This window comes from Hyla sarda, chromosome 11 (assembly GCF_029499605.1).
Source record: "Hyla sarda isolate aHylSar1 chromosome 11, aHylSar1.hap1, whole genome shotgun sequence".
NCBI classification, from domain to species: Eukaryota; Metazoa; Chordata; class Amphibia; order Anura; family Hylidae; genus Hyla; species Hyla sarda.
In genome coordinates, this window is record NC_079199.1 from 90,937,925 (window position 1) to 90,965,898 (window position 27,974).

General features: G+C 43.4%; 3 protein-coding genes across 3 annotated transcripts; all 3 read right to left on the reverse strand.

Moving 5' to 3' along the window:
* Positions 1-4,190: 4,190 nt before the first annotated feature.
* On the reverse strand, positions 4,191-12,496 carry LOC130294912 (olfactory receptor 12D1-like). Its single transcript, XM_056545062.1, has 2 exons — positions 11,569-12,496; positions 4,191-4,198 (listed from the first exon to the last, which is right to left on the reverse strand). The coding sequence occupies exons 1-2, from the start codon at positions 12,494-12,496 to the stop codon at positions 4,191-4,193; spliced, it is 936 nt and encodes a 311-aa protein (XP_056401037.1).
* A 3,651-nt stretch (positions 12,497-16,147) lies between these two features.
* LOC130294913 (olfactory receptor 12D1-like) lies at positions 16,148-17,077 on the reverse strand. Its single transcript, XM_056545063.1, has one exon. The coding sequence runs from the start codon at positions 17,075-17,077 to the stop codon at positions 16,148-16,150; it is 930 nt and encodes a 309-aa protein (XP_056401038.1).
* Positions 17,078-23,990: 6,913 nt separating this feature from the next.
* On the reverse strand, positions 23,991-24,920 carry LOC130294914 (olfactory receptor 12D1-like). Its single transcript, XM_056545064.1, has one exon. The coding sequence runs from the start codon at positions 24,918-24,920 to the stop codon at positions 23,991-23,993; it is 930 nt and encodes a 309-aa protein (XP_056401039.1).
* Positions 24,921-27,974: the final 3,054 nt, after the last annotated feature.

Genomic DNA, 27,974 nt, shown 5'->3' on the forward strand with positions numbered 1-27,974 from the left:
ATCGCTCCGATGCCCGCGGTTATGCATAGGACGTAAATGTACGTCCTGGTGCGTTAAGTACCACCTCACCAGGACGTACATTTACGTCCTGCGTCCTTAAGGGGTTAAAGGGGTACTCTGCTGCTCAACGTTTGCAACAAACTGTTCTGAACACTGGAGCCAGCGCCTTGAGCTTGTGACATCATAAATCAGCCCCCTCATGATGTCACGCCACGCCCCCTCAATGCATATCTATGGGAGGGCTGTCACGCCCTGTTCCATAGACTTGCATTGAGCAGGTGGGGCGGGACATCATGAGGGGGTGGGGCAATGACGTCACAAGCTCCCGGCACCGGTTCCTGCGTTCGGAACAGCTTGTTCCAAATGCTGAGCAGCAGAGTACCCCTTTAAGGACCGCGCTTGAGAAACACTGCCATAGAGGGTTTTGTGTCACTTTGTTGTCAGTAGAGATTAGCAAGCTTTGCAAAAGTCCATTCATATCACAGAGTTTGAAATGAACAAGAACTTTAATAATTGCGCTGTCTAAGAGCCATAAAAGAGCAACCTAGAAGTGCATCCAAAAATGTTTAAGCTGTTTTGAAGGCTAAGTTAACGCTATACTTACAACTACATGTATGGCTGTGGGTAAAAGGATGGTACCCGTGGTAACTAACAGATTGTTTAGAAACACACTGCTATTTGACCACTTAGTTGGGCTGCTCTCCTTTAACATTATATGGATTAGTTACTTACAATAGTTAGTAAGTTGTTACCAGAGATGAGCGAGCTTAGCCCGATGAACCGATTTCAACCTGAACGCTGGGGTGACCGTGGCTCGCCAAACGTCCAAACTTCGCCAGGTTTGGCAATACAGCAAAGCAGCGATCTGTATAGATTGCTGTTTTACTGTAACCCCTTGCTGGGCTGAGCGCTAGCAGCATTCTAGTAATAAAACACTAGTAAACTTATTGGGCAAGGGATTTACTGTATACAGCAATCTTTATAGATGCTATATACTTTATACTGTGGAAAGAGAGTTTCACTTATCCTCCTGGTTCCTGGTTCGGCATTTCTGGTTTTGCCCAACCTCTAGTTATGATCTCACTTGAGGTGGATCTACAGATTTTATATGACAGGCGGCAGACAGCGGGACCTTGCTGAAAGCCATTTCATACAGCAGGGCTCTGTACACTGAGGACAAGCAGGGCTCTGTGCACTGAGGACAAGCGGGGCTCTGTGCACTGAGGACAAGCAGGGCTCTGTACACTAAGGGGGCTCTGTACACTGAGGAGAAGCAGGGCTCTGTACACTGAGGACAAGCAGGGCTCTGTACACTGAGGACAAGCAGGGCTCTGTACACTGAGGACAAGCAGGGCTCTGTACACTGAGGACAAGCAGGGCTCTGTACACTAAGGACAAGCAGGGTTCTGCACACCGAGAACAAGCAGGGCTCTGTACACTTTTCAGCAGGGCTCTGTACACCGGGGACAAGCATGGCTCTGTACACCGAGGACAAGCAGGGCTCTGTACACTAAGGACATGCAGGGCTCTGTACACTGAGGACAAGCAGGGCTCTGTGCACTAAGGACAAGCAGGGCTCTGTACACTGAGGACAAGAAGGGCTCTGTACACTGAGGACAAGCAGGGCTCTGTACACTGAGGACAAGCGGGGCCCTATACACTGAGGACAAGTGGGGCTCTCTGTACACTGAGAACAAGCGGGGGTCTCTGTACACTAAGGACAAGCAGGGCTCTGTACACTGAGGACAAGCGGGGCTCCGTACACTGAGGACAAGTGGAGCTCCATACACTGAGGACAAGCGGGGCTGCGTATACTGAGTACAAGCATGGCTTCGTACACTGAGGACAAGCAGGGCTCCATACACCGAGGACAAGCATGGCTCTTTACACTGAGGACATGCAGTTCGGGTGCACTGGTCTTCAGCGGCAGCAGTGAACTCCAACGGTGTGAGCCGCACAGACCGAGCGGCCGTGGCGGGCCCTTTTCCCATGCCAGGCCTGGCGATTTCAAGCAGGGCTCTGTACTCAGAGGACAAGAAGGACTCGGTACACTGAGGACAAGCAGGGCTCTATACACTGAGGACAAGTGGGGCTCTGTACAATGAGGACAAGCGGGGCCCTGTATACTAACGACAATCGGAGCCCTGTACACTGAGGACAAGCGGGGCCCTGTACACTGAGTAGTGTTGAGCGGCATAGGCCATATTCGAATTTGCGATATTTGGCGAATATATGGACGAATATTCGTCATATATTCGCTAAATTCGCATATTCGTAATATTTGCGTTTTATTTTCGCATATGCGGAAATTCGCGTTTGCCAAAATTAGCATATGCAAAAATGAGCATATACAAAAATTAACATAAGCGAAAATTAGCACGCCAGTCTCACTCAGCAGTATTAGAGCCTTCTTTACACCACACAAGCTGAAATCAGAGAGGGATGATCACTGTGATGTGTACTGTGAAAAAAAACCTAATATTCGTAATTACAAATATATAGTGCTATATTCACGAATATTCGCAAATTCGCGAATAAAATTCTCATTGTGAATATTCGCGAGCAGCACTAACACTGAGGACAAGCAGGGCTCTGTACACTGAGGACAAGCTGGGCTCTGTACACTGAGGACAAGCAGGGCTCCATACACCAAGGACAAGCAGGGCTCTTTACACTGAGGACAAGCAGGGTGGGTGCACTGGTCTTCGGCGGCAGCAGTGAACTCCAACGGTGTAACAGCTCCCAGCCCGACATCAGAGCCGCACAGACCGAGCGGCCGTGGCGGGCCCTTTCCCCATGCTGGGCCCCTACTATTTCAAGCAGGGCTCTGTACACTGAGGACAAGCTGGGCTCTGTACACTGAGGACAAGCAGGGCTCCATACACCAAGGACAAGCAGGGCTCTTTACACTGAGGACAAGCAGGGTGGGTGCACTGGTCTTCGGCGGCAGCAGTGAACTCCAACGGTGTAACAGCTCCCAGCCTGACATCAGAGCCGCACAGACCGAGCGGCCGTGGCGGGCCCTTTCCCCATGCTGGGCCCCTACTATTTCAAGCAGGGCTCTGTACACAGAGGACAAGAAGGGCACTGTACACTGAGGACAAGCAGGGCACTGTACACTGAGGACAAGCAGGGCTCTGTACAATGAGGACAAGCGGGACTCTGTACACTGAGGACAAGCAGGGCTCCATACACTGAGGACAAGCAGAGCTCCATACACTGAGGACAAGCGGGGCTGCGTACACTGAGGATAAGCATGGCTCTGTACACTGAGGACAAGCAGGGCTCCATACACTGAGGACAAGCGGGGCACTGTACACTGAGGACAAGCAGGGCGGAGGCACTGGACTTCGGCGGCAGCAGTGAACTCCAACGATGTAACAGCTGCCGGCACGACATCAGAGCCGCACAGACCGAGCGGCTGCGGCAGCCCCTTTCCCCATGTCGGGCCTGGCTATTTAAAAATAATATTTTTTTTTTCAGATTCTATATGACATGTGGCAGACGGCGTGACCTTGGTTAAAGCCATCTCATAGAGGGAGTTCATTACTAACCCAGGGCTTAGTGTCAGTCCCAATTACCCCTATATCCACTGCCACAGGGTACCAGAAGAAAATGGTACCAACAGTCCTAGAATGTCAAAAATTATGCTCCTGGGCCTAGGCTTTAACAGGCTGCTGTTATTTTGGTTGTGGAGGGACAATAACAGTGGTCCTCACTTACCCTGGTAACGTCAGGCTTTTGCTGTTTGGTTGGTATCTGGCTGAGAATAAAAATATGGGGAACCACACACTTTTTTTTATTTATTTATTTGTTTGTTTATTTATTTATTTTGATAAGAATATTCAGGAAATACAGGTTCCCCCTTTTTTTTTCGTTCCCAGTAACCTTGTGGCTGTGGGTATAGGGGTAATAACTGGGGGTTAGTGTCAGCTGTTTTGGGGGCTAACAGTAAGCCTTCACTACTAAGCCAAAATGTTTTAAAACAATATTAAAAAAAAAACTCTCCCCCACAGCCCCCATTAACCATTATGTTGAAAAAAAATAAAACATTTTATGCTGGTCATCGATGTAATCCAACAAATCTGACATGAGCATTTCCCCAAGCCCTCTTTAACAATTTTATAAAAAAAAAAAAAAAAACACTGGTCATTGTTGTAGTTCAAAGTATCCATCATAATCCCGGGTATTCATGTATCTTAAATGAGAAGAAAAAAAAAGCTCAAAAGATGGTTTGCTATATTTTGATTGCTCTCCTCTGAGTAGAGCCCCCACAAAATTAATAAAGCAGTGTGTCCCCAAACCAGTGGTTGTTTAACTTCAACCCATTCCTAGATAGCCTTTGACTGTCTGGGAATAAAAAGAGTTGTAGTTTAGCAACAGCTGTTGGCTTCCTGTTTGGCATCACACTGCTTGTAAGGGTCTGTTCATATTATAACATTTTTTACATGCTTTTTTTTTTCTTTTAAACACATAATGACTCATACTTATCACCCTCATTCCTGTCTGTGGTCTTCTGCTGTAGCTCCACCTCTAGTGACCTCATCACTAAAGGCAGGGATACAGAGGAAGAGGCTACAGCAGGGACATGTTTGGTAATTGATCTTCTCCTCACTTATACAGTATACAGCCATTATTATAGATAGCTGTATACTGTAACCCCCCTCCCCCAAGGACTTAGCTTGGCCTTAAATGCTCAGCAGCACTAGTTAACTCTGTCTTTGCTGGGCCAGCGCATACTGAGCCCAGTAGGGGGTTAAAGTAAACCAGCAATCTATAGAGATTGCTGGTTGATTGTGTGAAAAGAGTTAGGTTGCGCTGCTGTGCAGTGCAACTCCTTTCTTTCACAGTCTGTTTGCAGTTAGCAAACCAAACACTTGCCAAAAGTTTAGAAAACCCAGCGAGCCAGAAAGTTTCTAGTTCTTACCATTCTATTAATAAGTGCCTCTGGTGTCTTCCTGAAGTCTTGACACAGAGTCACATGAGCCTCCATCTTTCCTCTATCCCAGTAATGAAGTAAAGTTAAATCTTATGATGTTTATCAGAAATTTGAGTGCAGTGTGTTAAAATGAGTTATGTGCCAAAAAAATTCTATAATATGAGTCACAATAATAAATGAGATTTCACTCAGTTGGAAACCAGACAATAAGAAAAACTCCAACCGCACTATTAAATGTTTTTTTTTTAAATTTAATGATCATGTTTTTTGCTGAATTTTTTTTTGTATTCCTTTTATACTCGAACTGATCTTTTTACTGGCTGATTATATCACCAGTTTTACGTCACAAAAGAAGTGAGAACCATGTCAGAATTACTAAATGGCAGCTGTGATGTCATCAGTGCATTCACCAGGGATGTGAGTCCTGCAGTCCATTTCTGGAGCACAATCTACCTATAGAGCATAGATAAAATAGATCAGTGCAGTACAGCCGTACTACACTGATCTTTATGAAAAATCAAGCCATTTCTCATAAAGTACATACATAAAGTAACCCCTTACATTCTAAAAGTTTGAATTACCTCCTTTTTCCATTTTCGAAATAAGAATAAATAAATTAATGAATTAATAAATAAATATATTTGGTATCGCTGTGTGCACAACTGTCCCAACTATGAAAATATAACATTATTTACCCCACATGGTGAATGACGTTAACATAAAAATTATCACAGATAAAATAGAATTAAAAGTGATCAAAAGTCAGATCAATACCAAAATGGTACCGATAATTTACAGATCAAAGTGCAACAAATGAACCTGATACAGCCCTATATATATATGGGAAAATAAAAAAAGATTTTGGGTTCAAAAAATGGTAATTTTGGAGTTCTTTCAAGGTCCTCAGGGATAACTGCGAAGGATCATAGCATGTCATAGGATGACGCTTTCCCTTAACATCTGTGATGCCCAAAGAGGACGTGCAGTTAGTCAATATTTTGAGTATTTAAACATTGTTACGCCGAGCGCTCCGGGTCCCCGCTCCTCCCCGGAGCGCTCGCTACACTTCCCTCACTGCAGCGCCCCGGTCGGTCCCACGGACCCGGGGCGCTGCGTTACCACCTCCGGCCGGGATGCGATTCGCGATGCGGGTAGCGCCCGCTCGCGATGCGCACCCCGGCTCCCGTACCTTACTCGCTCCCCGTCAGTTCTGTCCCGGCGCGCGCGGCCCCGCTCCCTAGGGCGCGCGCGCGCCGGGTCTTTGCGATTTAAAGGGCCACTGCACCGCTGATTGGTGCAGTGGTTCCAATTAGTGTTTACACCTGTGCACTTCCCTATATCACCTCACTTCCCCTTCACTCCCTCGCCGGATCCTGTTGCCCTAGTGCCAGTGAAAGCGTTCCTTGTGTGTTCCTTGCCTGTGATTCCAGACCTTCTGCCGTTGCCCCTGACTACGATCCTTGCTGCCTGCCCCGACCTTCTGCTACGTCCGACCTTGCTTCTGTCTACTCCCTTGTACCGCGCCTATCTTCAGCAGCCAGAGAGGTTGAGCCGTTGCTAGGGGATACGACCTGGTCACTACCGCCGCAGCAAGACCATCCCGCTTTGCGGCGGGCTCTGGTGAAAACCAGTAGTGACTTAGAACCGATCCTCTAGCACGGTCCACGCCAATCCCTCTCTGGCACAGAGGATCCACTACCTGCCAGCCGGCATCGTGACAGTAGATCCGGCCATGGATCCCGCTGAAGTTCCTCTGCCAGTTGTCGCTGACCTCACCACGGTGGTCGCCCAGCAGTCACAACAGATTGCGCAACAAGGCCAACAGCTGTCTCAACTGACTGTTATGCTACAACAGTTACTACCACAGCTCCAGCAATCATCTCCTCCGCCAGCTCCTGTACCTCCTCCGCAGCGAGTGGCCGCTTCTGGAATACGACTATCCTTGCCGGATAAATTTGATGGGGACTCTAAGTTTTGCCGTGGCTTTCTTTCCCAATGTTCATTACACTTGGAGATGATGTCGGACCAGTTCCCCACTGAAAGGTCTAAGGTGGCTTTCGTAGTCAGCCTGCTGTCTGGAAAAGCCCTGGCTTGGGCCACACCGCTCTGGGACCGCAATGACCCCGTCACTGCCTCTGTACACTCCTTCTTCTCGGAAATTCGAAGTGTCTTTGAGGAACCTGCCCGAGCCTCTTCTGCTGAGACTGCCCTGTTGAACCTGGTCCAGGGTAATTCTTCCGTTGGCGAGTATGCCGTACAGTTCCGTACCCTTGCTTCAGAATTATCCTGGAATAATGAGGCACTCTGCGCGACCTTTAAAAAAGGCCTATCCAGCAACATTAAAGATGTTCTGGCCGCACGAGAAATCCCTGCTAACCTACATGAACTCATCCATCTTGCCACTCGCATTGACATGCGTTTTTCCGAACGGCGTCAGGAGCTCCGCCAGGATATGGACTCTGTTCGCACGAGGCGTTTCTTCTCCCCGGCTCCTCTCTCCTCTGGTCCCCTGCAATCTGTTCCTGTGCCTCCCGCCGTGGAGGCTATGCAGGTCGACCGGTCTCGCCTGACACCCCAAGAGAGGACACGACGCCGCATGGAGAATCTCTGCCTGTACTGTGCTAGTACCGAACACTTCCTGAAGGATTGTCCTATCCGTCCTCCCCGCCTGGAAAGACGTCCGCTGACTCCGCACAAAGGTGAGACAGTCCTTGATGTCTACTCTGCTTCTCCACGTCTTACTGTGCCTGTGCGGATGTCTGCCTCTGCCTTCTCCTTCTCTGCTGTGGCCTTCTTGGACTCTGGATCTGCAGGAAATTTCATCTTAGCCTCTCTCGTCAACAGGTTCAACATCCCGGTGACCAGTCTCGCCAGACCTCTCTACATCAATTGTGTAAACAATGAAAGATTGGACTGTACTATACGTTTCCGCACGGAGCCCCTTCTAATGTGCATCGGATCTCATCACGAGAGGATTGAACTGTTGGTCCTCCCCAATTGCACTTCTGAAATCCTTCTTGGACTTCCCTGGCTTCAACTCCATTCCCCAATCCTGGATTGGTCCACTGGGGAGATCAAGAGTTGGGGGCCCTCTTGTTCCAAGGACTGCTTAAAACCGGTTCCCAGTAAACCTTGCCGTGTCCCTGTGCTTCCTCATGTAACCGGTCTCCCTAAGGCCTATATGGACTTTGCGGACGTTTTTTGCAAAAAACAAGCTGAGACTCTACCTCCTCACAGGCCTTATGATTGTCCCATTGACCTCCTCCCGGGCACTACTCCACCCCGGGGCAGAATCTATCCTCTGTCCGTCCCAGAGACTCTTGCCATGTCTGAATACGTCCAAGAAAATTTAAAAAAGGGCTTTATCCGTAAATCCTCCTCTCCTGCCGGAGCCGGATTTTTCTTTGTGTCCAAAAAAGATGGCTCTCTACGTCCTTGCATTGACTACCGCGGTCTTAATAAAATCACGGTTAAGAACCGCTACCCCCTACCCCTCATCTCTGAACTCTTTGATCGTCTCCAAGGTGCCCATATTTTTACCAAACTGGACTTAAGAGGTGCTTATAATCTCATCCGCATCAGAGAGGGGGATGAATGGAAAACGGCATTTAACACCAGAGATGGACACTTTGAGTATCTGGTCATGCCCTTTGGTCTATGCAACGCCCCTGCCGTCTTCCAAGACTTTGTTAATGAAATTTTTCGTGATCTACTATACTCCTGTGTTGTTGTATATCTGGACGATATCCTGATTTTTTCTGCCAATCTTGAAGAACACCGCCAGCATGTCCGTATGGTTCTTCAGAGACTTCGTGATAATCAACTCTATGCCAAAATAGAGAAATGTCTGTTTGAATGCCAATCTCTTCCTTTTCTAGGATACTTGGTCTCTGGCCAGGGACTACAAATGGACCCAGATAAACTCTCTGCCGTCTTAGATTGGCCACGCCCCTCCGGACTCCGTGCCATCCAACGTTTTTTGGGGTTCGCCAATTATTACAGGCAATTTATTCCACATTTTTCTACCATTGTGGCTCCTATTGTGGCTTTAACAAAAAAAAATGCCGATCCCAAGTCTTGGCCTCCTCAAGCGGAAGACGCCTTTAAACGACTCAAGTCTGCCTTTTCTTCGGCTCCCGTGCTCTCCAGACCTGACCCATCTAAACCCTTCCTATTGGAGGTTGATGCCTCCTCAGTGGGAGCTGGAGCTGTCCTTCTACAAAAAAACTCTTCCGGGCATGCTGTTACTTGTGGTTTTTTTTCCAGGACCTTCTCTCCGGCGGAGAAGAACTACTCCATCGGGGATCGAGAGCTTCTAGCCATTAAATTAGCACTTGAGGAATGGAGGCATCTGCTGGAGGGATCAAGATTTCCAGTTATTATTTACACCGATCACAAGAACCTCTCCTACCTCCAGTCTGCCCAACGGCTGAATCCTCGTCAGGCCAGGTGGTCTCTGTTCTTTGCCCGATTTAATTTTGAAATTCACTTTCGGCCTGCTGATAAAAACATTAGGGCCGATGCTCTCTCTCGTTCCTCAGATGCCTCTGAAATTGAACTCTCTCCTCAACACATCATTCCTCCTGACTGCCTGATTTCCACTTCTCCAGCCTCCATCAGGCAAACTCCTCCAGGAAAGACCTTTGTTTCTCCACGCCAACGCCTTGGGATCCTCAAATGGGGTCACTCCTCCCATCTCGCAGGTCATGCGGGCATCAAGAAATCTGTGCAACTCATCTCTCGCTTCTATTGGTGGCCGACTCTAGAGACTGATGTGGTGGACTTTGTGCGAGCCTGCACTATCTGTGCCCGGGATAAGACTCCTCGCCAGAAGCCCGCTGGTTTTCTTCATCCTCTACCTGTCCCCGAACAACCTTGGTCTCTGATTGGTATGGATTTTATTACTGACTTACCCCCATCCCATGGCAACACTGTTATTTGGGTGGTCGTTGATCGATTCTCCAAAATGGCACATTTCATCCCTCTTCCTGGTCTTCCTTCAGCGCCTCAGTTGGCTAAACAATTTTTTGTACACATTTTTCGTCTCCACGGGTTGCCTACACAGATCGTCTCGGATAGAGGCGTCCAATTTGTGTCTAAATTCTGGAGGGCTCTCTGTAAACAACTCAAGATTAAATTAAATTTTTCTTCTGCATACCATCCTCAATCCAATGGACAAGTAGAGAGAATTAACCAGATCTTGGGTGACTATTTACGACATTTTGTTTCCTCCCGCCAGGATGACTGGGCAGATCTTCTACCTTGGGCCGAATTCTCGTATAATTTCAGAATCTCTGAATCTTCCTCCAAATCTCCGTTTTTCGTGGTGTACGGCCGTCACCCTCTTCCCCCCCTCCCTACCCCCTTGCCCTCTGGTCTGCCCGCTGTGGATGAAATTTCTCGTGATCTTTCCACCATATGGAAAGAGACCCAAAATTCTCTCTTACAGGCTTCTTCTCGCATGAAGAGATTCGCAGATAAGAAAAGAAGAGCTCCTCCCATTTTTTCCCCTGGAGACAAGGTATGGCTCTCCGCTAAATATGTCCGTTTCCGTGTCCCGAGCTATAAGTTGGGACCACGCTATCTTGGTCCTTTTAAAGTTTTGTGTCAAATTAATCCTGTCTCTTACAAACTTCTTCTTCCTCCTTCTCTTCGTATCCCTAATGCCTTTCACGTCTCTCTTCTTAAACCTCTCATCCTCAACCGTTTTTCTCCTAAATCTGTTCCTCCCACTCCTGTTTCCGGCTCCTCGGACATCTTCTCTGTCAAAGAGATTTTGGCCTCTAAAAAGGTCAGGGGAAGAACTTTTTTTTTAGTGGATTGGGAGGGTTGTGGTCCAGAAGAGAGGTCCTGGGAACCTGAGGACAATATCCTGGACAAAAGTCTGATCCTCAGGTTCTCAGGCCCCAAGAAGAGGGGGAGACCCAAGGGGGGGGGTACTGTTACGCCGAGCGCTCCGGGTCCCCGCTCCTCCCCGGAGCGCTCGCTACACTTCCCTCACTGCAGCGCCCCGGTCGGTCCCACGGACCCGGGGCGCTGCGTTACCACCTCCGGCCGGGATGCGATTCGCGATGCGGGTAGCGCCCGCTCGCGATGCGCACCCCGGCTCCCGTACCTTACTCGCTCCCCGTCAGTTCTGTCCCGGCGCGCGCGGCCCCGCTCCCTAGGGCGCGCGCGCGCCGGGTCTTTGCGATTTAAAGGGCCACTGCACCGCTGATTGGTGCAGTGGTTCCAATTAGTGTTTACACCTGTGCACTTCCCTATATCACCTCACTTCCCCTTCACTCCCTCGCCGGATCCTGTTGCCCTAGTGCCAGTGAAAGCGTTCCTTGTGTGTTCCTTGCCTGTGATTCCAGACCTTCTGCCGTTGCCCCTGACTACGATCCTTGCTGCCTGCCCCGACCTTCTGCTACGTCCGACCTTGCTTCTGTCTACTCCCTTGTACCGCGCCTATCTTCAGCAGCCAGAGAGGTTGAGCCGTTGCTAGGGGATACGACCTGGTCACTACCGCCGCAGCAAGACCATCCCGCTTTGCGGCGGGCTCTGGTGAAAACCAGTAGTGACTTAGAACCGATCCTCTAGCACGGTCCACGCCAATCCCTCTCTGGCACAGAGGATCCACTACCTGCCAGCCGGCATCGTGACAAACATATTTCTCAAGGATTTTCTAACTTCTTTATTCCTTAAGGTGTAAATAATAGGATTCAGGGATGGGGTGATTAATGTGAACAATATAGCTGCAATCTTGTCCCTGTTAATAGAAGTTTCAGAGTCAGGGCCAAGGTAAGTACACATGGCTGTCCCATAGAACAACATGACAATTGTCAAATGTGAAGAACATGTTGAAAAGGCTTTAGATCTCCCTTTTGAAGATTGATGAGTAACAAGGTAGGTGATAATGTAGAAATAGGATAGAACTGTCAGAATAAAGGTGCCGGTGCAAATGAATCCGCTGAAGTACGTTAGAGTCAGTTTATTGACACTGATATCTTTACAGGCCAATGTTATCACTGGTTTTACGTCACAGTAGAAGTGATGAACCCTGTTGGCATTACAAAATGGCAGCTGTGATGTCATCAGTGCGTTCACCAAGGATGTTGTGAGTCCAGCGAACCATGATATGAGAACAAGGTAGATACAAACGGACTTTCTCATAATGACCTTGTACCGAAGAGGGTGACATATAGCAACATATCGGTCATAACCCATGGTAGAAAGTAGGACTCCTTCTGAAAAGCCCAATGAGTGGAAACAATACATTTGCAAAATGCAGGCCTTTACGGAGATCACATTAACTATCCAGAACCCGACCATCATTTTGGGTACTGTCACAGAAGAAAAGCAGATGTCAAGAAATGATAGATTGGCCAAGAAGAAATACATTGGGGAGTGAAGGGAAGGATCTTTTTTGGCCAAAATAATGATAATGACATTGCCCATAATATCAAGCTTGTAGAAAAGGAGAACAACAACAAACAGGATCTTCTGAAGCCATGGCAAGTCTGTGAGTCCAATGAGGATGAAGTCAGATACTGAGGTCCTGTTCATAGGTTCCATCTTCACATATGGAAAGTTTCAGCTGTGGATAATGTGGTTACTACCTACTAACTCTTTTTATCTTTTATAAAGAGTAAAGCAAAATAATTTAACATCAGGTTATAGTTTTTCAACTTAACCATGCTTGACCATGACAGAAAGGCCACAAGAAAAGCTTTAGACTCACCACATACTTCTCATTGTTTGGATTCTGTGTCTTCTTATAGAAAGGTCACCTTCTTATGCTTTACACAGATGCTATAAACCTATTCATACTAATTTTACTGACTATTAGTTAGTTATTACTAGTTAATTACTTCTGTCTTTCCTTTAGTCCTTTCACAAACAAATATAATGGGTATATGTTTAAAAAATGTAGGAATAGAAATTAAACGTTTTACCATTCTGACAGATGTTTTGTTTTAGAGAAATTAAGAAAAATCCTGCTCCTTTTTCCATTTTCCAAATAAAAAAGTAAATACACACATTTGGTATTGCCGCACGCGCAACCGTCTGAACTCTTAAAATATAAAATTATTTACCCCCCAAGGTGTATGGTGTAGATGTAAAAAAAATAACTTAAGAATTGTGTTTTTGAAATCATTGTCAATCGGAGTAAAAAACAATCAAAACGTCAGATCAAAACCAAAATGATACTGCAAAAAATAAGTCCAGTCTATGGAAGCATAAAAATAATACAGGGCTCACAATATGGAAATTTAAAAAAATTCACAAAAGTTTACAATTAAATAATTATGGCTAGTAAAAGGTGAGGAGGAAAAAAAACAAAGTCCAAAAACAAAAATTGTGCTTGCCATAATGGGTTAAAATGGAATTTTCATTTTATTTTTATCCTACTAAACAGCATTTAGTACTCTATATTTTTTTTTCTTACATACAAGTCGATGGACGAAATGTACAACTGCATACGTTCCTGTGAAAACATAGTGACCTATCTTGATGAGAATAGAGTTTTATCTAATCTGCAGAATATATGGAGGAGATTTATCAAAACTTGTGCAGAAGAAAAGTTGACATGTTGTCCATAGCAACAATCAGATTGCTTCTTTAACTTTTACAAAAAGCCTCTGAAAAATAAAAAAAGCCACCTGGTCAACTTTTTCTCTGCACAGGCTTTGATAATCTCCCCCTATGTCTATCTATCTACCGTATTTTTCGCCGTATAAGATGCACTTTTTCTTCCCCAAAACTGGGGGGGGGGAAAGTCGGTGCGTCTTATACGGCGAATACACCCCTATCGCGGCGGTCCCTGTGGCCATCAACGGCCGGGACCCGCGGCTAATACAGGACATCACCGATAGCGGTGATGCCCTGTATTAACCCTTCAGACGCGGCGATCAAAGCTGACCGCTGCATCTGAAGGGAAAGTGACACTAACCCGGCCGTTCAGTCGGGCTGTTCAGCCTGAACAGCCCGACTGAATAGCCGGGTTAGTACTTACAGGACACCGGGAGGGATCTTACCTGCCTCCTCGGTGTCTTCTCCGTTCAGGGATCCCCTGTATGGCCGGCGCTCTCCTTCCTCGCCATCACGTCGTCGCGTACGTGCATTGGCGTGCGTAATGACGTGATGGCGGCGACGGAGAGCGAGGATACCCGTCCGGCAGCAGAGACGTTCCGGAGAGACAGGGACACGGCGACAGCGATGGAGCGACATCCAGGGCAGCAGTGATGGGTCCGGAGCAGCCTCATATGAGGCTGTCCGGGCATGCTGGGAGTTGTAGTTTTGCAACATCTGGAGGTCCGCAGGTTGAAGACCACTATTGGGTTCAAAATATTTATTTTTTTAGATCTTGCACCTATAAATTGGGTGCGTCTGATATGCCGGTGCGTCCTATAGGGCGAAAAATACGCTATCTATCTACCTAAAAATTGGGTTTAGAGCAGCACCTCCAAAACAGCAAATAAAGTAAATATAGTGCAGGCAGGTCTCTGGGAGCCCAGTATACACTGTTTTAATTATTTGCCATCATGTTTGATATGTTTAACCCTATATATACCTTGATGTGATCACTATTATTTGGCTTGAGAATGGTGTTGTGAGAACACCGAAAAGCCAGGAATAAAAGTCACTTTTTATTTTTGACACTCTGGAGTGCTGCAGTCATCCTTTTGTTTCTGTATCTATTTATCTATTTCAATATATCCTATGTCTACCTGTGAAATGTGAAAAGGAGAAAAGACCAAAAATCGATAGCTTAAATTCTGTTTTTTTTCGAAGAGGTGGTGTGCAGTATTCAGCAGATCAATGACTGTATGAGGCCAGACCACAGTATATACTGCTATTTATATATACACAACAGGAACAGAAAAAACTCTCTGTGTATAAATTACTAGGTAATTGGCATATGGGGATATGGGGAAAAATTGTATCCCAAGAGTAAGCGATTAATAGACACTTCTTTATAATAAACAAATATATTTATTTTCTTTTAACCTTCTGTAACATGTATGATGCCTGCACCTGGGACATAAATTGATTACCCATTATTATAAAATATAGCTGCTTTTTTTTTTTTTTTTTTAAACAGCCCCACTCTTGTCCTCAGATTGTGTGTGGTATTGCAGCTCAGTTCAATTGAAGTGAAAGAAGCCAAGTTACCATTCTGCTCTGGTGCATATGAGACCTACAGTAGATTGGAGGACAAAGAGCACCTGGCCTCAGGGCAGAAGTGGAGGGAAGGTAAGTGGGATTTTGATAAACTTTTTGAGGGAAACCACTATATGGGGGCATCTACCTAATTGTGTATAAGAGACCAGAGAGTTGCACCTTGTGTATTATCACACAGAACAATTAACCCAATCAGGGGTCTACAAAAATCTTCATAAATTGTTCACTCAACTTGAGCACAAAATTATGTGTTATCACCCCAGCTATTGGGAAGGTAAAATGTAGGAAAGTGCTTACAAGTCTTAAGGTCACAGATGCTTCCAACCCTGTATTAGGCAATGGGGAATAGCATGGTAAAAGGCCCCTTTGGGGAAGCACGGCAGACCCTAGGTAAATCTAATGGACAATCAGATGTATGGTAAATCAAATGATCTTTATTCATGTAGATAGAATGGTATAGTAATGAAACGTTTCAGGGTTCATGTCAGGTGATTGAGGTTATGTAACACAAAACCCTTTCAGGGCTGACACCCTCCAGGGACTCATTCACTTAAGTTAGAGACCCCCCTTTTTTAAAATTAAAATCCTTATATTTTATTTCTTTATTTAAAACAATCCTCAAAAGTACACAAAATGTGGTGTATCAAAGGGGTACTTCGCAGCTAGGCATCTTATGCCCTTATCCCATCGATCCCAAAGAAGCACTCTTTGTTCTGAACAAATGCTGGGTTCCAGTGGCAGTGGTCGTGACGTCACATCATGTCTATGGGAGGGGACAAGATGCCTAGTGGCGGAGTACCCCTTTAAAACCACAAAATGAGGAGAGAGGACTGTATAAAATAAATTAGTCACTAGTAATATTATGGAGCTATCAGGTTTGTCTAGAAAGGAATCCCCCCCCCCCTGTAATCCACTAGTTCCACCGAATTTAGTATGCCATGTCATAAATATGGACTCACAGCCCTCAATGTGCCATAATTTCCTCACTATGCAGATTAAAAAGTTCTAATAACTAGACCTCCCCGACATTTCCTCCTTGGATCAATATTGTGTGGTCTTTAACAAGTTTCTCAATGATTTTCTAACTTCTTTATTCCTCAAGGTATAAATAATAGGATTTAATGATGGAGTAATTACTGTTGCCAATATAGCTGCTATCTTGTCACTTTCAATAGAGGTTTCAGAGTCAGGGCCAAGGTAAGTACACATGGCCGTCCCATAGAACAACATGACAACCGTAAAGTGTGCAGAACAGGTAGAAAAGGCTTTAGATCTCCCTTTTGAAGATTGGTAAGTAACAAGGTAAGTGATGATGTAGAAATAGGATAGAACTGTCAGAATAAAGGTGCCGGTGCAAATGCATCCGCTGAAGTACGTTAGAGTCAGTTTATTGACACTGATATCTTTACAGGCCAATGTTATCACTGGTTTTACGTCACAGTAGAAGTGATGAACCCTGTTAGCATTACAAAATGGCAGCTGTGATGTCATCAGCGCGTTCACCAAGGATGTTGTGAGTCCGGCCAACCATGATATGAAAACAAGGTAGATACAAACGGACTTTCTCATAATGACCTTGTACCGAAGAGGGTGACATATAGCAACATATCGGTCATAACCCATGGCAGAAAGTAGGACTCCTTCTGAAAAGCCCAATGAGTGGAAGAGATATATTTGCAAAATGCAGGCCTTTACAGAGATAAGGTTCTCTATCCAGAACCCGACCATCATTTTGGGTACTGTCACAGAAGAAAAGCAGATGTCAAGAAATGATAGATTGGCCAAGAAGAAATACATTGGGGAGTGAAGGGAAGGATCTTTTTTGGCCAAAATGATGATAATGACATTTCCCATAATATCAAGTTGGTAGAAAAGGAGAACAACAACAAACAGGATCTTCTGAAGCCATGGCAAGTCTGTGAGTCCAATGAGGATAAATTCAGATACTGAGGTCGTGTTCCAAGGTTCCATCTTCACATGCAGAAAGTTTCAGCTATGGGAAATGTGGTTACTACCTTCTGACTCTTTTATCTCGTATAAAGAGTAAAGCAAAATAATTTAACATCAGGTTATAGTTTTTAACTTAACCATGCTTGACCATTACAGAAAGGCCACAAGAAAAGCTTTAGACTCACCACATACTTCTCATTGTTTGGATTCTGTGTCTTCTTATAGAAAGGTCACCTTCTTATGCTTTACACAGATGCTATAAACCTATTCATACTAATTTTACTGACTATTAGTTACTACTGGTTAGTTCTATATTTCCTTTAGTCCTTTCACAAACAAATATAATCGGTATATGTTTAAAAAATTTAGAAATAGAAATTAAAAGTTTTACCGTTCTGACGTATGTTTTGTTTTAGAGAAACGCCAAAAAACTCCCCCTCATTTTTTCCATTTTCCAAATTAAAAAGTAAATAGACACATTTGGTGTCGCCACAAGAGCAACTGTCTGAACTATTAAAATATGACATTATTTACCCCCCAAGTTGAATGGTGTAGATGTAAAAAAGTAACTTAAGAATTCTGTTTTGTAATCATTGTTAATTTGAGTAAAAAGTTATCAAAATGTCAGATCAAAACCAAAAGGATATTGCAAAAAATAAGTACAGTCTATCGAAGCATAAAAATAATACAGGGCTCACAATATGGCAATTAAAAACAGTTCTAAAAAGTTAACAATTTTTTAAAGTAGTAAAACATGATGGAAACTATACAAATGGGGAATTGTTGTAATTGCTGACCTAATGAATTGAGATATCAGTTTGACCACACAGTGAGCTCTGTAAAACACAGAAGACATCCTCCAAAACAAAAATTAATAAAATTGCATATGTCAATTTAACCTGAAAACCTAAACTTCAAATTTAGTTTGTTATGGAAAAATAGATGTAAGGAATTAAAAAGTACAATTTGTCCCACTAAAAGCAAGACCTCATAGAGGTGTGTAAATGACAAACATAAAATAATTATGGCTAGTAAAAGGTGAGGAGGTAAAAAAAAATCCTACTAAACAGCAGAAGAAAAGTTGACATGTTGTCCATAGCAACCAATCAGATTGCTTCTTTAACTTTTACAAAAAAAATGAAAAATGAAAAATAAAAAAAGCCACCTGGTCAACTTTTTCTCTGCACAGGTTTTGATAATCTCCCCCTATGTCTATCTATCTATCTATCTATCTATCTATCTAGACAAAGAATAAGTCAGCCAGCACTTTAGTTGATACCAAACTATTACATGGACCTGGCCTACAGGTGCACGCTACTAGGCTAGATATACAGCAACAGAAGAATGCAGCAGCACACTGCCAGCACAAGGATATAGGTGCAACATGAATATGCAGTTAAAACATGGAGAGCTATACAGCTATGGTGTAATAGATGCAAATGTGAAACTTTGAAATAGTGAGGCACTTAGCTCGCAAATTTGTCTCCGCCGGTGGTCAAATAGCTTGGACCGTCCCACCGCGATAAGGTAGCCTCCTGGGACGGACCCTACACTGTGAATATGCCTCTGTGTGAACAGTTCAGTAAGCATGGCAGGATCTGGAACATCCAAGCCACCTTATATACACACCTGATGGAGGTGGGTGGGGTGCAAGGCCAACATGGAGGTAGCCACTCCCCCGTATGTGCAATACAGACAAAGAATAAATCAGCCAGCACTTTAGTTGATACCAAACTATTACATGGACCTGGCCTACAGGTGCACGCTACTAGGCTAGATATACAGCAACAGAAGAATGCAGCAGCACACTGCCAGCACAAGGATATAGGTGCAACATGAATATGCAGTTAAAACATGGAGAGCTATACAGCTATGGTGTAATAGATGCAAATGTGAAACTATGAAATAGTGAGGCACTTAGCTCGCAAATTTGTCTCCGCCGGCGGTCAAATAGCTTGGACCGTCCCACCGCGATAAGGTAGCCTCCTGGGACGGACCCTACACTGTGAATATGCCTAAGGTGGCTTGGATGTTCCAGATCCTGCCATGCTTACTGAACTGTTCACACAGAGGCATATTCACAGTGTAGGGTCCGTCCCAGGAGGCTACCTTATCGCGGTGGGACGGTCCAAGCTATTTGACCGCCGGCGGAGACAAATTTGCGAGCTAAGTGCCTCACTATTTCATAGTTTCACATTTGCATCTATTACACCATAGCTGTATAGCTCTCCATGTTTTAACTGCATATTCATGTTGCACCTATATCCTTGTGCTGGCAGTGTGCTGCTGCATTCTTCTGTTGCTGTATATCTATCTATCTATCTATCTATCTCAATATATCCTATGTATACCTGTGAAATGTGAAAAGGAGAAAAGACCAAAAATCGATAGCTTAAATTCAGTTTTTTTCGAAGAGATGGTGTGCAGTATTCAGCAGATCAATGACTGTATGAGGCCAGACCACAGTATATACTGCTATTTATATATACACAACAGGAACAGAAAAAAACTCTCTGTGTATAAATTACTAAGTAATTGGCATATGGGGATATGGGGAAAAATTGTATCCCAAGAGTAAGCGATTAATAGACACTTCTTTATAGTAAAAAAAATATATATTTTTTCTTTTAACCTTCTGTAACATGTATGATGCCTGCACCTGGGACATACATTGATTATCCATTATTATAAAATATAGCTGCTTTCTTTGAAAAACAGCCCCACTCTTGTCCTCAGGTTGTGTGTGGCATTACAGCTCAGTTCAATTGAAGTGAAAGAAGCCAAGTTACCATTCTGTTCTGGTGCATATGAGACCTACAGTAGATTGGAGGACAAAGAGCACCTGGCCTCAGGGCAGAAGTGGAGGGAAGGTAAGTGGGATTTTGATAATCTTTTTGAGGGAAACCACTATATAGGGGCATCTACCTAATTGTGTATAAGAGACCAGAGGGTGGCACCTTGTGTATTATCACACAGAACAATTACCCCAAGCAGGCGTCTACAAAAATCTTCATAAATTGTTCACTCAACTTGAGCACAAAATCATGTGTTATCACCCAAACTATTGAGAAGGTAAAATGTAGGGAAGTGCTTACAAGTCTTAAGGTCACAGATGCTTCCAACCCTGTACTAGGCAATGGGGAGTAGCATGGTAAAAGGCCCCTTTGGGGAAGCACGGCAGACCCTAGGTAAATCTAATGGACAATCAGATGTATGGTAAATCAAATGATCTTTATTCATGTAGATAGAATGGTATAGTAATGAAGCATTTCAGGGTTCATGTCAGGTGATTGAGGTTATGTAACGCAAAACCCGTTTAGGGCTGACACCCTCCAGGGACTCATTTACTTAAGCTAGAGACCCCCCTTTTTTAAATTAAAATCCTTACATTTTATTTCTTTATTTAAAACAATCCTAAAAAAGTACACAAAATGTGGTGTATCAAAGGGGTACTTCGCCGCTAGGCATCTTATCCCCTTATCCCCCTGATCCCCAAGCAGCACTCGGTGTTCTGAACAAATGCTGGGTTACAGTGGCAGTGGTCGTGGTGACGTCACGTCACATCATGTCTATGGGACGGGACAAGATGCCTAGTGGTGAAGTACCCCTTTAAAACCAGAAAATGAGGAGAGAGGACTGTGTAAAATAAATTAGTCACTAGTAATATTATGGAGCTATCAGGTTTGTCTAGAAAGGAACCCCCCCCCCCTGTAAACCACTAGTTCCACTGAATTTAGTATGCCATGTCATAAATATGGACTCACAGCCCTCAATGTGCCATAATTTCCTCACTATGCAGATTAAAAAGTTCTAATTACTAGACCTCCCCGACATTTCCTCCTTGGACCTCCTTAGCACCTCTGTCCTTGACAAAGCCAGTTGTGTCCGGCAAAACATGGAGGAGATCTAGTTCTAAGAACTTTTTCATCTTCATAGTGAGGAGAATCTACCTGATTTTGGGAAATTATCCACCTACTTGGGACTTCTACCTAATAGGTGGAAATGCCTACCTACATATCTACTAGAGGTTTCTACCTAATGCACAACAAAAATAGAGAAACATAGCCGCACATCCACCATTTGTCTTTTGATCTACTTGCTTCTCAGCATAATTTCAAAAACTAACAGGTTGTTAGCATACATTTTGATCAAAAAGTACAAGCCCACTCGCCACGTCAAGGCCACCTAGTCAGAGTGGGTCCCTCACCCTACACTGGCGTAGCACCGGGTGGTGATCACTGCCTCAGAGACACCAAGCCCACCAGGGAAATGACCCAGTGGCCAGGCAGCCCACTGGCTCTGGTCCACACGACCCCACGGACAAAGCATCAAAGAAACAACTGGCTGCCACAGAAAATCACTCCAGTGTGAACACCTACCATGTGCTCCCTGCCAGAGGGCTGGGAAAATGTAAGGAGGAAACCCTTATACAGTCTCTTGTTAATTAAAAACACCTGGGCCGAATGGGTGGAGTGGAGTTCTGGCCATGGAAGGAAGGAGAGTGGAGAGTGGAAGGAGAGAGGTCCCTAACCTGACACTGCCATAGCACCGAGCGGCGACCACTACCTCCGAGGTGTTGTGGTGGTGGCCGCCGTCTGGTGCTGCGCCTATGTTGGGTAAGGGACCCACTCTGACTAGGTGGTCTTGACGTGGCGAGTGGGCTTGTACTTTTGGATCAAAATGTATACTAACAACCTGTTAGTGTTTGAATTCATGCTGAGAAACAAGTAGATCAAAATACAAATTGTGGATGTGCGGCTGTGTTTCTTTTTCTTTCTTTTTTTTTTTTTTTTTACAATTGTAGTTTGTCCTCTCTTTTATAGCAAGCACTCTGCTCCACTAATTCGGCCCAGGCGTTTTTCATTAGCAGGAGACTGCATAAGGGTTTCCTCCCAGCATTTTCCCAGGCCTCTGGCAGGGAGCACTTGGTAGGTATTCACATTGGTGTGGTTGCACTACAGTGGTCATTGTTACTCTGATGCTTTGTCTGTCGGTTGGTTTGGCCCGGAGCCAGGGCTTGGTCAGGCAGCAGTAGGGCTGCCTGGCCACTGGGTCGCTCCCCCTGTGGGCATGGTGTTGTGGTGGTGGCCGCTGACCGGCACTATGCCAATGTTGGGTTAGGGACCCACTCTAAATACGTGGCCTTGACGTGGCGAGTGGGCTTGTACTTTTTGAGCAAAATGTATACTAACAACCTGTTAGTGTTTGAATTTATGCTGAGAAGCAATCAGATCATTATACAAGTTGTGGATGTGCGGCTGTGTTTCTCTTTCTCTCTTTTTGTTTCTACCTAATGCGTTAGGGGGAATTACCACCCTATCTACTAGTGGCTTCTACCCAATAGAGGAGAATTATTCACCAACAAGGGGCTTATACCTAATAGGGATGATAACCTACTAACTGGGGACATCAAATAAATTTGCGGTGAGTTAAGACCACGTCCACTTTACACCATTGGTCCACAAATTGTGTGATATTGGGAGGAATTTATTAGGCAGCTGCACTGTTTTTAGGTGTAGAAAAGATGCACGTTTTTGCACATAGTCCTCAGTTTGTACAACAGTATGTGCCTTTTTTAAATTTTACACCTTTTTTTTTTTGCCCTTGTTTTTTTAGCCATAGTACAACTGTGCCCTCTGCCTTGTAGGCTTGTAGGCTGTGATGTCACATCACAGATCTGAATGTAGATTTCCTATCCTTACTTCACCCTCCCCTCCTGTCAGCATAGGACAAGACCAGTTATGTGAAGAGGGAGCTGGTATGCTCATTAGATTTATTACTTAGATAAGGCAGCAGGAAGTCGTTTTCAGTCACAGTAGATTCCATCAGAATTGGCTCTCTGCTGCCATATCTAAAGATATTAATTTAATGAGCATTAATACCAGCTTCCCACTTCACATCACTGGTCTTGTCCTATGCTGACAGGAGGGGGAGTTGAACAGGAGCTTTGGATTCAGAGCCTGAGACATAACAGCTTACAAGGGGGAGGGCACAGCTGATATGGAAGATCTCTGCACTATGGCTAATACCATTATATTAGTAAGTTGCATTAAAATACTCATTGACACTATAAACAGGATGTTTATTTTGCTGGACAGTCCCTTTACTTAACGATAGATATGAGTTCCACCTCGATCTGTTCTGTTGTTAGTTCCATAACTCTCAAAGGCTTCAGATGAGAATGCTGATAGCAAGCATGACTATCTCTTCACTCAACTCCACTGGCAAAGTCAAACTAGGGTACAACCTGGGTATCGGAACATTATTTTCTGTGGGAAGAGTCCCAGGGTAAGGACACAAACCTGGCTTTTGTATCTTATCCTATGACTCTCAGTAACTTATTTAGGGCAATATCTGTGAGCTAAAATATTGTTTTGGGTGTTCCACCAAACTCCTCCCCATCCAGGCTTGTAAAACTTCTCCAGCCCTTAGGATTGCCACACTTATAAAACCCATATCTATATTTAATGTTAAAACATGACACTTCCGTACAAAGTGTGATAGAAAAATGTGTTCTGAGGGAAATACTGTATATCTCGCCTCAATTTCATTGCAACTGACCAGTTCACACTACATCATGGATATAATAGAAATACAGTCCAGAAAACTAGACATCTGCTGTTGAAAAGAGTAAAGAACAGCGAAGAATGATAAATGTCTTTGGAGTTTGAGTCCTATAGCATAAATTTGTCTGTCTAAAACTCATACATGTTCAAAATACATTTAATTCCTTATCTTCCAAGTTAATATAGTGCTAAAAAGTATTTGCTATCTGACCAAAACACAGAAAACATTCATGAAAGTAAGCTCTAAGGCCTTCTGGGAAAAGAAGACATATTGATGCAGACAGAGTTACAAACATTGGGTAACAGAGAAAAATACAATGGATGTATTCTCATGATAGAAGTTAGATATGATAGCATTACATTTACAATCAATATTGTGAGGTCTTTAACAAGTTTCTCAAGGATTTTCTAACTTCTTTATTCCTCAAGGTATAAATAATCGGATTTAATGATGGAGTAATTACTGTCGCCAATAAAGCTGCGATCTTATCACTTTCAATAGAGGTTTCAGAGTCGGGGCCAAGGTAAGTACACATGGCCGTCCCATAGAACAACATGACAACCGTAAAATGTGCAGAACAGGTAGAAAAGGCTTTAGATCTCCATTTTGAAGATTGATGAGTAACAAGGTAAGTGATAATGTAGAAATAGGATAGAACTGTCAAAATAAAGGTGCCGGTGCTAATGAATCCGCTGAAGTACGTTAGAGTCAGTTTATTGACAGTGATATCTTTACAGGCCAATGTTATCACTGGTTTCTCGTCACAGTAGAAGTGATGAACCCTGTTGGCATTACAAAATGGCAGCTGTGATGTCATCAGCGCGTCCACCAAGGATGTTGTGAGTCCGGCCAACCATGATATGAAAACAAGGTAGATACAAACGGACTTTCTCATAATGACCTTGTACCGAAGAGGGTGACATATAGCAACATATCGGTCATAACCCATGGCAGAAAGTAGAACTCCTTCTGAAAAGCCCAATGAGTGGAAGAGATATATTTGCAAAATGCAGGCCTTTACAGAGATAAGGTTCTCTATCCAGAACCCGACCATCATTTTGGGTACTGTCACAGAAGAAAAGCAGATGTCAAGAAATGATAAATTGGCCAAGAAAAAATACATTGGGGAATGAAGGGAAGGATCTTTGGTGGCCAAAATGATGATAATGACATTTCCCATAATATCAAGCTGGTAGAAAAGGAGAACAACAACAAACAGGATTTTCTGAAGCCATGGCAAGTCTGTGAGTCCAATGAGGATAAAGTCAGATACTGAGGTCCTGTTCATTGGTTCCATATATTTAAATACAATTGTATGAAATATGTCATTTACTGCATATCAATTCTTCTGGTCTAGTATAAATGCAAAACCACATCTTATTTTACAGTATATGAGGTTGTAACTGTAGCTGTTCAGACCACTATACCTTAAAAGGAAACAAAAATCATGGAACCATCACACCCAATATATAGATACGTACAATCACCCTCACATACAACAAAACCTTGCTCTATGATATTCAGTCCATTCTTATTCAGTATACAACCATAAAACATCCGTAGATTCCAGACAGAGTTGGCCTCTTCACAATCCATGAACCTTTGAATGAATTATTGATGATCTCTTGTTTTTGAAAGGCTTTATTACTACCACCTTTTATTATTTTTCTTTTATTGCCTATATTGCCTATTAAAGAGAGCAGACAATCACATTTCTATATTTCACACTTTATCAAAACAATTTAAACTTCACAAAAATACAGAACAAACCATAACTGGCTGCTGAATTAGAACCAGAAATAAACATATGTTTAAGATCTTAACTTTATTTCTACTGTTTTGGTTCTGACTGATTAGTTCTGCCAAAATTTGTAACTAACCAATAGCCCAAAAGCTAACGTATAAAACTGTCTAAGAGCTCTAAAAGCCTAAATAACACTGTTAGCTCAAAGTTAATTTTAAAGTCACTGCAACATGTATGGCTATAGGTGAATGGATGGTACTCAATGGTAATTAACAGGATGAATAAAAGTGGCTTTTTTCAAGCTGTGTAAAATTATTCCCGTCTTGGGAACAGAAACAGCAACAGGATTGGTATCCTAGAAAGTAGACAAAAGTGACACAAAACCCTCCATGCTGCTTTTCCCATTCAGAGTAAAAAAAAAAAAAAAAAAAAAAAACACTTTCACACTTAATATATGTGTGGTTTTACAACTATCTGTGTTGTTCACTGCCCCTCACAGAAATCTTCACCTAACACCTGCTATCTCTAAAATGGCTACTGAAGCAAAGACTTTTATAGTGGCTTTGACATCACCCCTATACTGCCCCTTGATTGTCTCTGACAGCTGTTTAAATTATATTTTGGGATTCACTAAGGCCATGTAATCCAAAATGCTGAGCAAAGTTCTGAATAAACCAGGGTTTTTACGCCACACAGGATGGTGTATTATATTGTTTATGTATTTATATGCACCTTATATGCACAAGCAACTAAACAGAAAAGACAGCCAACATGAGAAATTACACACTGGGAAAACCTGTCTATCAATAGCGTTGGCAACATATGTGTAGCACAAGAAATTGAGCAAATGATAAAATCCCCCCACAGTGTATACAGTCTGTACAAAAATACTGTCCAGTTTTTTCTAAGGTTATGCAGGATGCAGCAGAAGTAAAATGGTACTTCCACAACTACAAAAAAAAAAGATTCTATGGATCTTCCAAGAGTGGCTTCTGCCATAGGCGTAGTAAAATGCTCAAGGACTGTATGTATAAAGTCATGATCAATAGTCTTGAGACTGACACAAAGTTTAGTTTTTGCAAAGTTTGCTTCTTCTGTTTTATAGTGGCAATTTGCACTGGATTGCAAAGTCAGTCCTTGTCTTCAGTCCTGCCACATAATGACCTGTGAATATAATTTCAAAGACGTTCTCCTGTTTTTTGTTTGGCCACCTGTGTTTTGAGAAGTCACCCCATGTTTTCCATGGGATTCAAATCTGGGGAGTTCCCTGGCCCTAAACCAAAAATATCAATGCTTTGTTCTGCGAGCCACTTGTTACCTTGTGACTTAGTGCCTTATAATGCAGGAAAAAGATCTGTTCCATACCAATTTTTTTTCTGGAACATTGGGAAAGTTTTTCTTGGAAGATGTTTAGATACCAGAAAGTGCCAGAACTGTCTCCTAAGCTATTGGATATATATATATATATATATATATATATATATATATATATATATATATTTAAGTACGCAGGCACAAACCAGCTCTCACCGCTTAGCAAACTTTATCCTGCATGGATGACCTGGTAAATAAAAAATAGAAGACAAGTTTGGATAAGCTTCCATAAAACATGTATCTTTATTGCTTCAGTTTAGACTATACAGCACAGACCGACATGGATCTGATGTATTCTGGTTGCCATTGACCTTAATCATAGACCAACGTCTGTGATTCAGGTCAATGGTGACCGAAACATGCAAGATCCATGTCTATCCATGCTGTATGGGCTTTCTTTTAAACTGAAGCAATAAAGATATAGATTTTATGGAAACGTATCCTGCCAGGACCCTTCTTCTATTTTTCATTCAGCTATCGGATAAGTTCATCATCAGTGAAGAGTTTGCTCATGATTTGCATCCGTTAGGTGTCAGTGTATCTTGATGCAGCTTTTGGAACCTGGATTGATTTTAATAAGGGCAACAAAGAAACAACTTTTTTCCAAGAAAAAACATCAAGGAAAGACTGACATTCTACAAAAAGTACAGGGATTGGACTGAAGAGAATTGGGGTGAACTTATTTTTTAATGAAGAAGCCCCCATCAGACTGGGAAATCTGGAAGAATGATTTTTGGAGATGAAAAGGTGTCATGCCAACGAAAAAGCATCCTTAACCATTCATATATAGGGTAACTTTTCATCCAAGAGACTGAACTCACTCACAAATTTGCCTAAGATTACTGCCATGACTAAAAAATGGCATCTAACCATCCTCCAAGAGCAACTTCTCCCAACAATCCAGGAACAATTTGGTGAAGAACAATGTTTTTTTTTCCAGCATAATGGAGACCGTGTCAAAAGGCAAAAATGATAACTAAGTGGCTTGGTAAACAAAACAGAAACATTTTGGGTCCATGTCAAGGAAACTCCTCAAAAAGTGGGTGGACAAAAAACAAAAATTGTGATAAACTCCAAGCACCGAATAGGCAAGATTTGGTTGTCATCAGTCAAGATTTGGCTAAGAAGTTGATATTTAGCAGGACAGGGCTAAAAAGAAGGGTCAGCACTGTGTATATTAAGCCCTTGCATAAACTTCATGTATTTATCAATAAAAGTCTAAAAACTTATTGA

Bases quoted from the DNA above. Each gene is read 5' to 3' on its own strand.
- LOC130294912 (XM_056545062.1), bottom strand. From the start codon at position 12,496: ATGGAACCTATGAACAGGACCTCAGTATCTGACTTCATCCTCATTGGA.
- LOC130294913 (XM_056545063.1), bottom strand. From the start codon at position 17,077: ATGGAACCTTGGAACACGACCTCAGTATCTGAATTTATCCTCATTGGA.
- LOC130294914 (XM_056545064.1), bottom strand. From the start codon at position 24,920: ATGGAACCAATGAACAGGACCTCAGTATCTGACTTTATCCTCATTGGA.